Here is a 16617-nt window from a genome sequence, read left to right as displayed (position 1 = left end):
AATAAATGAAAAAGTAAAGAACATGCAGCTTCCTCCACTCGCCCCCCGTGGATCCCCTCGTGGATCCATGTTTTTTTTTAATTTTACCTGCGGCCGCATCACACAGCAAGCGATGCGGCCGCATCAGCGCACAGGCGGCCGCATCACATGACAGGCGATGCATTGATGACGTGGCGGCATCGCCTGTCAAGTGATGCGGCCGCCTGTGCGCCCCCCGGGCTGGACTGTGCCAGCCCGCGCCTAATTCCGACCTTTGGAATGGCAACTTTGCCACCCTAGTGTGTATAGTATAAGGGACAGAGATGCCTAATGTGCCCATTATACAAAAAAAACTCACACAATTTTAAAATAAACTTGAATTAAATAAACCCCTTGTTCATTACTTTATTAAATGTAAATAACATTTTATTTTCTTCTTTCATTATTCTGAAAATGTCTGCAGACCTGTAAACTCTCAGTGTGCTGTCATTCAGTGTAAACTGTGTCTATTATGGAGATGTCATATATCGATTCAGTAGCAAATCATGTGGTTAGCCATGGTTTTGCATATAAATGTTATCAATGGTTTGGTGTTTAACGTATGTAGAAATCCTACTGCAGGGACTGGACAATACCAGCATATTTGTCATGAGTTAAAATACTGTTTGACACTTGTTACATCTGTATAGTCCGCTAAAGTCAGACTAGATATCCATAGCTATTTTACAATAGTTTAATTAACTCAAAATATAGGCAGTGCAACCTTTATGTCACAGGAATGTTTTTATTTTCTGTCTAAAAAGAAAAAAATATCAGACATAAACATATCTAACACAAATGTGTAACTCTTTTTTAACATTGCTGACAATCATCAACCAGGCCAATCAGGTCAGTACAATTTATGGGACCCAAGCATTTAATTTATTCATCAGACTTAATTTCCCAAACCTCAGTATTGTTCACCTTTAGATTTTGTCTGCCAACCAAAAAGGCAATGATGATAAATTATAATCAATATCATTGACCATTGAACTGCAGTCTTCAAGGCCACATAGACACAATCAGTACTACCAAGGAGCTTAGAGGGCAATAGGAATTAGCAGATCACACAGTGACCCCAAATGAATTAGTTTCCTTGCTGATAATACTTATCTTCTCCAAACATATATTATACCAATCAACAAATTTCAGATATCTTTAAGGGTATATTTACTATGCAGTGTTTCCGACAAACTCATGATTCTTGGCGCTTTTCTTTTTGTAAAACGCAAATTTTTTTAAAGACAAAACCCGACGGGCTTTGTCTTTAACAAAATTGCTATTTATAAAAATGACGGCAAAGAATCGTCAGTTCGTTAGAACGGCCACTTAGCAACTATACCCCTTAGTCTCTTTAACATCATTTGTCTAATTTGGTATATAGAGTTAAAATCTTTGTCTTTAAAACAGTCAATACTTTTTGTTAAACTACTTTAAAAATTTCTTAGTCACCATTATGCAGATCTATAAAACTAAGTCTATCATGATTACACGTTGGGCTGCAAGGTTATTGACTGTACTTCAGTGTTGATATCTGATTTTAGTTTTAGTCGATGAATATTTCGCCACAATGGTAAGGTAGAGACACACTGTACAACAGGAATAAATTGAACAATTACTTTTCCACTTTTAACTAGGAGCTCCTCTGCTGAGCTAATACATCAGCCATATGAGCAGCTAGGGACTAATTTATGAACAAATCAATTTGCCTTTCTAAAAAACCAGATGTCAAAGTGCTAGCAGTTAATTCTCTGTTTTAAGTGAAAGGCATATAAGAAATAGGGATGAGATTGGACTCCATGAAAAAAAAAAGAAATCGCCTGACATTTGAAGAGAATATACTTCTAATTAATTTTGCCATATTAATTTATTTCATGATAGAAATGAGGCCTGAGAAATGAAACATCACATATCTTCTATTTTAGTCTCTAATTGGTGTAAATTTAGGCATTACCTGAAATACATGATCAGCAGTGAGTTGTACCTCTGCTGACCCATAAAATATACACTTTGTAACTGATGTGGGTGGGAATGAATAGAGGGCAATCAGAGTACAATAGGTTTACATTCTTTTACATTGTTCTTACAATTAAAGAAGAATTTCACAAAAAAACTGAAAATTCTGTTTGAGTGGAATTCAGTACATTATATTATAATACTGAATGCTGGGGAGTGGTGTTCCCCAAATCCAGCAGGTCCCTGATGCCTGTAACAGTCCTGTGATGCCCTGTTTGATCCTAGTGTACATGGGAAGTTCACAGGGGAGGGGCACTCATAACACCACTATTAGTTTAAAGTAGGCTCACGTCAATAGTAGAATGGATCGCAGAGCTGAACTGTTGCACGCACTGGGGGACCTGTTGTATCAGGAGGAAAGCCAGATCCCAGGTAAGTAGTCTTCAGTATTGTAGTATAACATATTGAAATGTCCATTTTGGGTGGAGTTATCCTTTAATGAAGTATCCAATATTACAATCATGGAAGATAAGTAACCTGTCATTTCACACAGGGGATGGTTTAGTGATTTCATATAACATTTAGTGATTTTACATAGCACTCATCTATTATGATATATATGTTGCCCATAAAACACCCCCTTTGTGTTTGTCACGTTTTATTTTCTTTACATTATGGAATCAACATGTAATCCTTAACACTACCACTATTCTTAATTAATTACAAATAAAAAAAGAAGACAACAAATAATTATATAGGTATTCGCCCTAACCCCGTTTATACATGGTAGAATAAACTTTAACTGCAATTACACCTGTGAGTTTGTTTTCTATGTCTTGCACATGTGAGCACTGATATTTTCACACATTCTTCTGCACAATAGAGTTTAACCTCAATGAGGTTTGAATGGGACCATTGGTGAACACCAGTTTTCAAATCCTCCCACATATGCTTTATGGGGTTAAAGGCTGGGCTTTGCCTGTCCCTCTGCAGAAGATTGACTTTTTTTGCATTCAAGCCATTCCAATGTATGCTTTAGGTCATTTTCCTACTGGAGTATGCATCTTCAGTCTTTGGGCTCTTGCAGAATGCAGCAGGTTTACCTCTAAGATCTTTTTATTTCTTGCTAGATCCATTTTGACCACTGTTTATAAATGTTCCAAGCTCTTGAATCTGAGTTGCATCCCTATAATACTATGCTCCCGCCACCTCAGTTCATGGTAGGTAATGTGTATGTGGGATGATGGATTTGTGCTACACAGGTCACCAAGTATTAATACCAAAACGTTCAATCTTGGTCTTATCAGACCATATAATCTTCCTCCATTTAATAAGCCGGTCTCTCACATGTTTTCTAGTAAACTCTGGTCAAACAGTGTTTCTATTTTGCCACACTCCCATAAGGCGGATATTTTTGAATGCCTGGGTTATTGTTGTTCCATGGATAATTTATCCTGTCTCTTTCAGGGAAGATGTAACTCTGTTAGTGTTGCCATAAGCTTCTCTAATGCCTTTCTCACATGGATGCTTAGTTTTACACAGTTGTGCTGTATTCTATTTTTTTACGATGGTCATGACAGTACTCGGTGGAATAGTAAAAGTGTTTGAAATCTTTTTCCTACTTTTCAAAAACCTTTTTGCAGAATTTTCTTTGAATATTCTTTATCTTCACGAGGAAGCTCTTGTTTGGAAATGCACTAACCGGCTATGGGACCTCTTACAGACAGGTGTATTTAAGTTTGAAATCAATTTAATTGTACACAAGTGGACTCCAAACAATTAATTAAAGTGCCCTCTGATGCACCAGGACTTATTTAGATGTATTTTATTAAATGGAGTAAATACTTGTGTAGCATTTTTTTTTATTATTTGAAATTAATTAAGAAACCTCCTTCAAGTCGTTGTTTTTTTGTATCATTCTTCATCTCCTGCATGTATAAGATTACCAGACCTCCCAGAGGAGCCATGTGTATGTAGGCATCATAAATTCATAGATAGTAAGATAGCAAGAAGATATTTAAGGAATGGGTATAATTATCTATGTCTTTATTTGTACTGATATTATTTCTTTATTTTACAGAAAGCAAGACTTGCCAGGATTCGTGTGGCAAAGAGTGGAAGCGCTAATGCCTTTTTACAAAGCAAGCGCAACGGCTTACTAAATGAGACCCTGCAGGTAAAGTTCAGATTTTATCTTTTACTTAGTTTCTGCTGTTTGCAGTATGTGAGTATACATATAGGGCAGCATAAAACAGCTTCCTAAAACATCATCACCAAATGTCCTCTGCCTGAAGCACAATGCAGTCTAAATTCAGATTACAGTGGAATAAGGTAATGTACGAGTAACTACCAGAGTTGTAAACATCCATAATTGATTACTGAAGGCAGTATTTTAGATTAGCAACCGTGATATACAGTATGTGTCTTGCATACATTGCATTTCTAGTTGCAAAGGCCATTAAAGCTAGCAGTTTTATTCGATAAACAAGTGCATACCCACCTGCAAATGGGATGTGCTTGCTGACCCCTGTGTTCAGCAGAGAATAATTGAATGTGGATGATTCTCCTCAGGCAAATACTGTGTGCAAGTCTACAGGAAAATCACCCATCAAAATGAGGAGAAAAGAAATCAACAGCAGTAATATTGAGCAAAATATATACACAGCATTTTAGATACAGGTCACAAAAATGCTTTGGCCAAAAAGAGCACTACTAAGAGTTATTTCACCCTACTTCAAGTTTTGTGTATCCAGAAAACACACACAATAAGCTAAGTGTGTGCAGCTGGGGGGGACAGATAGATGTATTAATGTCAGGTAGTCCTATATATGTAAAACGTAATATATGTAAAACGTAATACTCGTTAAATACTCGCTTAATAAAAATGATTCATGCTGATATTACAAGAGAGATCTAAATTTCAGAAAGAGACCCATAATGTCAGGGCAAGGGTTTCAAATGGAATACAACCTATCACAGTAAAGAATAAAAAGAAGGCTATTCCATTTGTTTCTTTACAGTTGCACAGTATACCTGGTAAAGATGTCTATGCCTCTCTACACATTGAGGAACACTTTTACTTTTCTTTTTTTTTTTTTTAAATCTCTTTATTTTTGCAAAAACATGAGATCCACACAGTAGATTATACAGAAAACAAGCTGAGGTAGATGGGTCACGACATAACGATAGAAGTATAAAGAGTTATTACCAATCACAAAACAAATTATTACAGACTTTTTGTTTTAGTGTTTTAACAATGAATTAACCTATAAAGAAAAAAAAAGAAAAATGAGAAAATGTAAATTAAACTAGTAGGTTGATCCAGTCTACCTGTGAACTATAAAGAACTCTACTACCGTGGAATTCCAAAAAGTTGTTATTACTTTTTCTAGATTTTTATCCTTTTTTTTTTTTTTTTTAAAAAAAGGGAGGGGAAAAAGAGGATAGAAAAAGTGTAGAAAGAAGGGAAGGACATGGGAAAACGGGTATATTTTAAGAATATATCAAAGGAAAAGATTTTCAGGTGGTGGGGGTTGTAGCTTGATGGTAGGAGTACTAGAAGTCCCAAACTTTGTGGAAATTTAAAATTTTGTCATGGAGGAGACTGGTAATATATTCCATAGTGGCCATGTACCACACACGAGAAACTACACTTTGAAGGCTAGGTGGGTGAGGGGATTTCCACTCTTTCGCTATCTGCAAGCGAGTAGCAGCACAGATGTGTTGGACAAGTCTGTCTTCCTGTTTATTTCGAGCTTTAACCTGGGAACATAACAGCATGACCAATAGGTCGGGCAACACCTCAATATCTAATATTCTTGTTATTAGATCAGCAACCAGCGACCATAGATTACAGATACTAGGACATGTGCACCAAATGTGAAAAAATGAGCCCACCTCTCCACAACCTCTCCAACATAGATCTGAGGTGCCAGGATAAATTGTATGTAGTCGTGCAGGCACCAGATACCATCTAGTGTATACCTTAAATGTGTTCTCTCATATTGAGGTATTGATGGAGATTTTAGAAATTCTCATTCTGAGCCGCGACCATCCCTTCTGATCCAGAACCTTTCCAGTGTCCTGAAGCCAAGCCTCCTCAAAGGATTCAGTTAAATCAGATTTTGGACTAAGGAAAATATTATACACCAGTGATATCAATATTTGAGAAACTGAGCTGTTCATACATCTCCTCTCGAAAGGTGTAGGTTTACGTAGTTTGGAGGACCTACAGAGTGATTGTATGAAGCCTCTGATTTGTATGTAAGCAAAATGTAAGGATAAGGGGAGGCCCTTTTTCTCTCTGATATCTGGAAAGGTCTGGGGAGCAAATTCTCCCAGAATGTGGGTAAACTGAGTGATGCCCGCCTCTTGCTATGGGCGTGAGAATGACTGATTGTTTCCCATTGGGAAATCTGGATGGTGCCACAACGGAGTGAGTGGAGAAGGGAATGAGGTGAGTTCCCACTTTTTGTGAAGCTTATCCCACAGGTTAAGTGTAAACCGTATAGAGGGGTGCGAGTACACTAAGGCCGGCCTTTGATTCCTGGGGAACCAGGGTAGTGAGTTCAAGTTATGATTCGGAGTATAAGCATTCTCCAGATCAACCTATCTCTTAATCCCCGGAACCACTTTTACTTTTCTGTGCCCGGCACACTGATGGAAGACCAAGACGTGTTGCAGTTGGCCTCGGGTGTAAATGATGTTTGCTGTCTTTTGTACTAATTCATTCTCCTTATTATCTGATAATTCTTGGTCCACCATGGTTGCATAAATACAATCCTGTCATTGATTGGTGATTGGGGAATATAGCTAAATCGAGTGAAAATGGGGTAAAATACATTACATCACCTGTTCATATTCCTACCTTTGTCGTTGACGCTCTACCAACCCATAACTATTCTGATGATTTGTGTTCTAAAATTCCTCAACCCTCCTCCACAGACCAGTGACTTAATGTCTGTTACTAGTCAAAAATGATTTTATTAGGCACTCTTCCTTACCTGCAAACATGATATCTATTTAGATTAATGAAAAGATGGGTCACTGTGCCCATGTAGGGATTACAGAGCCTTAAAAAAGATCACAATTAAGAACAAATATTCTTTACCATTGATTTCACATTTATGCAAACAAGTCAAAGATGCTGCAAGTAAACCTCAGAAAGCCAAATCATTGAATGTTTTGTAAAGAGGAAGATCCGGGGGTAACAGCCTTTAATTTTACCATTGGGAACTATGAGTACCTGGTCATCCTGTTTAGCTTGTGTTTTGCTCAGGCCATCACCCGGAACTTCTTAAATTATAGAGTTGAGGTTTTTTTTTTGCATTTTATTGTAGTATCTAAATAACATTTTTATCCTATAGTTATAAAAAATGATGTACAATAGGTGTCACAGGAACATAGAGAAAAATTAGAATTTGTGTATCTTAGTTACATTATTTCAAAGGATGGTCTCCATATGGAATCTTCAAATGTACAAGTTGTTTAACTTAGGTTTGCCAATTACTGTAAACAATTTATTTAAAAAATAAAATAAAATATAATCCTAAGACTACTCTTCCTAAATATGGAGAAATTCCTAGATGGTATTCTTCTGAAGCCATTCAGGCTTTTTAAAAGCTTAAATATGCATTCTCCTTTTAAGTCATATTGAAACTTTTTCATCTGTTATTGTTTATTTGATGCATCCATATGCATTATTTTCTCATATGTTTTCATCTTTTAAAAGAATGAAATTGACACTTGAATACAACACTCTGCAACTGGTACTCATTCCTACCAAAACATGACCCCATACTTTCATGCTCCTTGTGGTTCACTTTCCTGCATTTTGAGGGTTTTCTCTGATTTTGTTAGTAGTAGATCATTTTAGAAACATTTTCACATTGAAAACCAATCGGGAACAATAAGGAATTGCCCATGAGCTAAATTAAACAATTGAATATAAAATAAAATAAAATAAATAAGAAGGGACATCAGCTGCTTGCAAAAGAGGAATTCTGTAGTCATCAAAAGTTTAATATATATAAAAAGCAACATAATAACATTGCTGATTATCTCTAAAGTCGCTAGTATTATGAGAATGATCGTAATTCGTAACAATCACAATACTCCTCTTTTCACCTAATAAAAAGTCTGATGCTAAAATTGTAGCATTTATTATAGAACATTTAAAAAAGTCCCAAAATTACCTAAAATCAATGAGAACTACACAAATTCCTGCGATCTGTATCAAGTTCAATTAATGCTGAAGTACACCTAGGACTGGAAACTACCAGCAAACGACCTGAAAGGCACAGTTTAACAACCACTGTATTACAAACACCATCCCAATTTTCAACATGGTAAAAATTCAAACCGTCAGATTTACTAAACAGTGGTTTGTGAAACCACCTGAATAATCAACTTATAGGGACAATTTTCATTTTTCATTATATTAAGGGGGCACTATTATTATATTATTTATAGGGGCAATAGGAATATATAATTATATTAATGAAAAGTAATATTTTATTGCTAACCGGGGCAATAATTATTTATGATGGGGCAACACTTATTGACAGACTAAACACACTCTAGTGATAAGTAGTGTCACAGTTACTCAAATTCCTACAGAATCAGCTTTTTGACTTGTATGAATTCCCATAAGGACAATGTCCTAAATATAATGGGAGGAACTGCAGCTGTCTGCAGTGGATTGGGGAGCTAATGCTACTCAGGCTACCATATGACAATATATTTTACCTTAATTGTTCCTATATAAAAATGTCAGTTTTGGGGACTAGTGGTCCTTAAAGTTTGCTTACGCTTAAACCATTGGCTAGCTTGGCTAGATTCATGGTATTCCAACCAATGTTGTCTCTGAATCAGACTTCCAGTTAGTTTCCAAAAGCATTCTGTTGGATATTGAACTACCATTCCCTTCATCAATCTATCCATAGACTAATTAACAGACAGACAGAACAAATTCTTTGGAACAACAGCTCGGAGCTACACTCTCTTTTTCTCTTTTTCTTTGGAATCACAGAAACGTGACTCTGTTGTGGCTTATCTGTCTTAAATTTGTCATGAGGTAAATTCCATCTCTAATATTAGATTGAAGTACCAACATTTAAACTTGGAGATCAGATTTAACTATCCACCAGGAATATTAAATTATGCCTGTCTTCAACAAAACATTGAGACCCAGATTTACTGGTTCTTAAAAGGTCAGCTGTCTTTTTATCTACAACTTAATTCATCTATCAATATTTCAATGGTTTTCATGTATCTGTATTGCAGCCTGTGGATTGCATCAGTAGCTTATTATCAATATCTTGTCCTCCTACTAATGACCAGGGGGAGCCAAAGTATGAATGAAAAGGAAAATATCTTATTTTCAGGAAAATTAATTAATTGAAATGGCTATGACCCTGAGACTGTGGTGGATTCCAAAGATTTTAATTTTCTTTCAAAAAGAGAATCCTAATAGAGAGTCCTGTAGCCTACATCAGTAATGGGGGTATAACGCAGATTATTTACAGTGATTTTAGGCAGCCATTGCTGTCCAATAACATGCTCTTACACAGACAATGCTAAGACTATGCTGCTGTGTGACTAAGCTAATTAAGCCAAGCAACCTTACATAAATCCCAGTCTGGCAGTAAGAATTTACCCCTGAGAGTTTAAGCTTTGACTGTACTTAGCTCTGATTCTTGCTACTGCCTTGTGACCTATTTTGTTTATCTAAATTTGGCCTGTATATTTGGGATACTGTTTCCCGGTCCTGCTTTCGACCTTGCCTGATTTACAGTACTTTACTACATTTTTATCTGATTTATTAGTAACCTTGCTAAGAGAAAACAGGTCTCCTATACATGAAGATCATGTCAGCTAGTCATTAGTGTTTATGAACTGGACTACACTGGCATACATTACAATTGGTTTTACATTTCAAGTTGCTTTTACAAGTGAAATCTGAAAAATGAATATAAAGAAGATGACACTCTATAAATGCTGACTTTAGCTTTTCACAAAAAATTATTTTGAAATGTGTTATCGAAAACTACCCCCTTTCTGTATATCCACATTAAGCTTGTTAATTCAGGGGTGTCCAACCTTTTAGCTTCCCTGGGCCACATTGGCAGACGACGAGTTGGTTTGGGCCGCACATAAGATACACTAACAATAACGATAGCTGATCATCCAAAAAAAACATAGAAAACATAGTTAACATATATATATATATATATGAGAAAAAAAGTGATATATATATATATATATATATATATATATATCACTTTTTTTTTCAAATCCCCCTATACTTACCTTTCAATCGCCCTGTTCAAAAAATCCTCTCTAGTTATTATACTATAATCACTTTTTGTATTGTTTCGATGCAATATCATTTAAGCCAGGCATTGTATATCAGGGTGCCCTGACCAGGCCTGCGGTACCTGACATATACATCACTGTGACCCCAAATTGTGACCCGTTTTGATAATTACACCACTATGTTAGCTAAGGGATAACAACTTATAATGGGCCAAAGAGAATAATATATAATGCCCCATTAGTAATACAAGTAGAAGTATGTAGCAGGGAGATATGGTCCATGATGCTCCAGGACCAGGTGACTTTTATTCACTTGTCAGCGTCCCTTGAAATAATAAAAAAAAATCCCCCTTACCTTACCTTTTAATCGGCTTGTTCTCCTGTCCTCTTCTCTTCTTTTCTCCAATTCTGTGCTGCTGATTGTTCTTCTCGCGCGGGTGACTCTTCTGTGCTGCGCTCCGCAATGGATGTTGGGCGTGATGACATCATGCCCAACAATCACTGCGAGCGGCGCACGGAGGAGGAGACAAGGGAGGGAGCCGGAGTACCAGCTGACGTGACCGCAAGGTAAGTAGTTTCTTTTCTTTTTTTTTTGCAGGATTTTTTTTTCCCATTAAGAGCGCTGCCCCCTTGCCACAACCAAAACTCCTTCTGGGCCACATTTACAGGCGTGCTGGGCCGCAGGGTTGGACAACCCTGGTTTAATCCATTTAAAGAAAAATAAAAAACACATTTTCTAAATACTAATATAAGACATGTTTTTCATATTTTTATTTAATCTGTTGCGAATAAGAATTTACAAAAAAAGCCTTGTAAAACAAGTCACATAATTCACCTACACTTAGAATAATATCCTTAATATCATTAGCATTTCTTTTCTGATGGACATTAGAAATACAATGTCTATTTACATGATTTTGCATTGACTTTGATGAAACAGATAAGATCTAGCCTTAAAATAAGCAGAGCAGCTCTTTACAAATAAGAATTTAAGGAGAAATTGCAATCGTTTTACTTCTCACTGAGCTTCAATCTGCAATCATCAACTCATCTCTTCAATGTACAAGGGATTTAAAGTGCGGTGGTTAAGTTCAGACACTAAGCAAATGTTTGATGAGGTTATTTCTACAACAGAATGTTGGCTAGTGTTGATTTTCAATGAATAGTGAAACCACTTTAAAACTATTAAATATTCATGTTTGATTATATCTATAGGAGGCATGGCATGTAAAATGAATGCATAAGCATGAACTGTTTGTTGCTCCGCCAACCCTTACAATTAACAAAATGTAGCTATCCAATACATATCATTTTCATCAGATGCACCTGACTATCTAATTACATTTATTAATCAATGGTAAAGATCAGGAGAGCTCTTCACCATTAACCAGTATGTAACCAGGAGCAGGCTGGGTTGGGGACAGGGGGGCATCTGCTTCCCAGGCTGGTCCCATAGTGAGCTACTTTAGGCTGGGTAACCTGCATTTTTGTTCCTTTAAAATATTCCTAATAGGCTGCTGAGTCGAGTCATGCCCCCTGGACTAAAATTTGCCAGCCCTCCCCTGTATGTAACCCATGACAAATTATGTAATATGGGGACTGTAGTTCCACTTAAAGTTGGCATCTTCAGTGCTTCCACCCAGATCAGTCTTGGATGGTCTTGTTACAGGAAGCAGATGCGTTCTTCAACCATCAGTGGTCGACTGGGAGAACCCTCTGCTAATATGAATTGCTAAGCTCCGTCTCCCATCTTAGTAGTGTATCACCTGTGATCTAGCGAAGACAGGAAGTGGGGCAGCCTCCAGCCATCCGCATAGCTCTACTGAGCATACACAGATAGGAAGTTCTGCTCTCAGCAGATTCTTCCTGTGACAGTTGAAGTGTAAAAGACTGTAAAAGATAATATAACTAGAGCTGCATCCCTTTTGTGTTCTCATACTTTTATATAGATATATAAAGTGACCAGAGGCACAAAATATATATTAGCAACCTGTTCTCTGACATTGCCCAAAATATAAGCTTACTACCATCTGCATATATTAATGTACTATAATAGAGTTATGTACATTAACTGCATAAGTTTGTCATACTGCCTGTGGTGCAGTCAGCATCAACTGTGAGCAACTGTATATAAGTATATATCATCTGTTGCAACAAGTTCTGAAATAAAACCAACAAATTGTTTAAGTCTAAAAACTTCTTGTGGTTTAACATCTACCACCAACGCCACTGACACCTATTACATATACCAGCTCAAGTGCCCAGATAATAGGTTGTCATGCCCAATACCCCCACCTATCTTGCCCGACAACAATCAACAGTACAAATGTTAAAGGGTAATAAACCAAAGTTTCATGTGTATTTGAATAATAAGATGCTAGCAACATGCATCAATAACACAGTAATGCAAATTAGGCCAGAAATAATAATTTGACTAACTAATATGCCTCTTGATGATACTCTCTAAATAGAGAGTTTGGTCTGTTACTTCTGAACTGAAGTCTTTAATAGGGTAAACTTAGCAATATATGCTTTAAAGGAATTGGTAGTGCTCATGTCCCTTTGAACAGCTGTATATCACTAGAGGCCTTCAGGTTCACTTTTGTTCTCCACATGCTGAGCGTCTCTGATGCCTCAAGCTGAAGAAAGCAAGATAGCAGCTCTGCAGAGGTTTTTATTTATGTACTGGGGCTGATGGGAAATGTAGTTCTCCCAGTATCCAACCTCTGAAAACTGTTCAAAATGCCTGCAAATAATTTCAGATAAAAAAAACACAGATAAACTAGCAGATGTTTTAGCCTTAAGTATACTGAGTCACTGTCTAGAAAGATTCAAAGATATTAATGATTTTTCCATAGCAATGTTAATCACCAAAAAAGCCTACAGTGGAACATTATTCAAACATTATTCAATATACTGTAGTTTATCTAATAAAAGGGAAGATGAGGTTACTTCTAAATATTATGTATTGAAAATGGTCGCAAAGTTATGAGAACTACGTTATAGTGGCAAAGTGGTGGGAAAATACTTCAAAGTGCATTACATTCATTAATTTTATGTAGTGAGAAAGTAAGGGTGATTTTCAAAACTGGAAAACTGCAATGCAAATGCCCTTTGGGGATTTGGCATGCACTCGTTTTTGATTGTGGACACGTGGATTTGCAGGCCAAGGATAGTATTCACAGTAATGCAAAGGTTTCCACCATCTGATTGTAAGAGTTGGATGGATTGGGGTTGTTCCTTGCTAAGTGCTAACACATGAGTGTGCACAGTGTGGCAAAAGTGTAAACCTGGGTTTTAATTTTGCAGGACCAATTCTTTAAATGAACTCAGTGGGGGTGAAGGCACAATTAAAGGAAGTGTTCCACAGTTTAAAGGTAGCAGCACAGCCTTTTCTTCCCAGTTAAAGTATTCCAATTTGCCATATATTTTTTAGTGCAAAAGATTTTACTCGACAGCCTTCCACTGTCATACAGTAACTATAATCTATCCATAATTAAAAGACGGACAATCCAAAGGTCTCAATATTTGTCCCTAGAAATGACCCTAAATTTCATACTGATCTACTGCCTGAGCTTTACATATTACTAATTACAAATATTGCTTTTGAAATCCCCCAAAAAAATGAAAATGTCATGAGGGTGACTGTCATGCTCCAAAGATCAATTTGAGTGTCCCGCCTCCATGTGTGACTAGTTTGCATAAACCTGGCCAGCAGCAGATTATATTAAAATGTTGGCAGCTATACATATTACCTGTCATGCATGCTTCTGACTTTAATGGTATGTTTTACAAACTATAGTCCTATTCTGAAAACGATTCTAAAAAATTTCTTGAAAAAATTAACTTGCCTTACGCTGCATTATTCCCTATCTTAACAGTGATTGTAACTATCGCCAAACATCTGATCATGCATCAGTGGACATCCTCAGCTCCACCTCTCTTAAGCACATTGAAAACTGACTTAATAGGCATATTATACCCAGACATAGAAAAGGGGGTGGAAAAGTTTCATAGAAAAATGGGGTCCATATCTTGAGTTGTTAAATGCAACGATACGAACTAATGTTATGAAGCTATTCAAATCAACTGAATGGTGTCTACTTTGTCAACATGATTAGAGGTATCTCATGTCTTTTCTCTCCAGCTACCGGATTTCTGCTTATTTCACTTCATCTTTCTTGGGCCCCCCCTGCCTTCTTCTCTCTCTCCCCCACTGCATTGTACTAACCCACTAGCAATGGTTTTGCTCCTACTACCTCTTTCTTATTTCTTATTTCCCTCTTTTCTTTTTTGAACATGGCATTAAGACCCTGAGACATGAAATGGCTTAGACTTGTTTTGTTTTTTTGATAAATATTTTATTTTATTTTCTTCTTTGCTTTTATTATGCATGAAATTTACCCAGTTTTGCTTGTCTACTGTTTTATTGTCTTCTCCGTGATTTTCGTATTACTACGATCTTTTATAATGTAACTAGACAAAAGATATTGCTTTGTTATTTCTTTGCATATTCTGCTTCAGATGATGATTTCTTTTGTATTTTCTATAATAAAAATAATTTGGAAAAAAAAATCTGTTTTCTCTCTCTAAGTGTGCATTTCAGTCGGCTTTGTCCCTCCACTTGAGCTGCATTCCATTCAACTGCCATTGAATAGAACAGAATGTGTTGAAATGAAAATTTAAAAAGGTGTCAAAATCCCTTTGATGATAACAAGTTCTATTAATAAAAGCATCATTGATTCCTCTCATGATGAAAATGGCCACTAGGGGCAACACAGAGTGAATGCTTTACAGAGCAGAGACATTAAAAAATTCTGAAGGTTCTGTATACTCTGCATTGTCCCAAGTGGCAGATTTGATCATGAGAGGACTTAGTTATGCTTTTTGACAGATTCAATTCAGCTTCATTCTCTTCCATTTAATGGCCGTTGTACAGAATAGTGCTCAAACAGAGCAGCAACATGGATGGAACCTTTATAGGCATCCATCCTTATAATGTTTTGCAGGCTTGCACCTCATTAGGGGTGAAATGTTACATTATAAGAAATATATGTCAGATGTTAGATTTATGTAAACATAAAGCTCAAAGAGAAATGTGTATTATAATTATATACCATCAACATATTAAAATATTTATGGAATGTGATTGGATTTGTCCACATGTGTTCATATTCCAAGTCAATGTTGTCCAGAAGATGTGTTTAAAGCAAAATGTCTGAAGACATAAAATAGAAATAAATCATTGTGTTGATATCATTTAGGGTGAATAAGTGACACAGGAAAGGATTTTACTGAAAGAATGGTGCAGGAGCATGTTTTTTTGAATTGCTAACAGTGAGTTTAGTACATTTAATTTACTTGTAAAACAAAGTTATTAGTCATGAAATTAAAATGGTGTATTATTTAAATTTACAGGGTTCCAGTGAAGAGCAACAAGCTTTAATTAGCAAATCTGGATCTACCTTTGCAACACAACATCACCACCTGCTTCATTGTCTGGAGAAAACTACGGTAGGAAAACAATTTTCTTTTGTAAAGAATGAAATAACATTAGTTTGGTATTAGTTTCCCAGCAGATGATGCGCGGCAGTTATGGACCAGCAAAGGTTTTTTTTAAAACTTTTCTGCAAAATCCTCTCTTCATTGGGCATTTGGTTGCACCTCTTGCCAGTGGGTTTTGGGTCGTTGTGTTACCAGTTGTACTTCAATCACACCACACAGCAGAATGTATAGACGGTCGTCATCACAACTATATTCACAGACTATAAATTCTGCGCAGTGCGAATTTATAACTACAGTGTGAATGTCTTTCCACGTAATGACAATAAAATGTATCGTTGGCGCTTTGCACTTCTGCAAAATGGCCTGCTCCACTGCAAAACTAATTCTGTAGAAAAACTTTGACAACTCTGCTAATGTAAATATTCTCTAAAAGTGGCAAAAATAGAAAAGTAATGTAAAATGGACATACAAAAGGTTGGAATTTGAACTATCATGTTTTCAATTTGTTGTATGTTAAAGATCCAATTGAAATTCATCACTACAGAAATGTAGGGAATTTGTCAATTTTATCACAGAGTAAATGAAAAAACATATATAAAGTAACAGTTTCAATGTAAAAGACAAAACTATCATGCCATAATAATTATGGAGTAAATTTCAGATTTTACGGAAATTACGTTTTATTTTAAAAAAAGAAAAACCTATGAAGCTTAAAGTGAATAATTTATTTATTTTTTAATCTGTTGCTTGGTGAATACTCCCATATGAATCAGCAACAGTTAATATGGAGATAACATACTAACTGTTGCATTTATATTATAA

The 16617-nt window shown here is 36.2% G+C and overlaps 1 protein-coding gene across 2 annotated transcripts in view; it reads left to right on the top strand.

Moving 5' to 3' along the window:
- The window catches only part of KCND2 (potassium voltage-gated channel subfamily D member 2), a 375371-nt gene that overhangs the window by 314802 nt on the left and 43952 nt on the right, over positions 1-16617 (top strand). For both annotated transcript variants that reach the window (XM_075208964.1, XM_075208963.1), the window contains exons 3-4: positions 4055-4150; positions 15709-15804. In XM_075208964.1, the coding sequence (XP_075065065.1) occupies positions 4055-4150; positions 15709-15804 (192 nt within the window). The remainder of the gene's footprint in view (positions 1-4054; positions 4151-15708; positions 15805-16617) is intronic.

Source organism: Mixophyes fleayi, chromosome 4 (genome assembly GCF_038048845.1).
Source record: "Mixophyes fleayi isolate aMixFle1 chromosome 4, aMixFle1.hap1, whole genome shotgun sequence".
In the NCBI taxonomy this organism is placed as follows: Eukaryota; Metazoa; Chordata; class Amphibia; order Anura; family Limnodynastidae; genus Mixophyes; species Mixophyes fleayi.
Note: the sequence above shows the minus strand (reverse complement) of the source record. Positions and strands in the feature narration are given on the sequence as shown.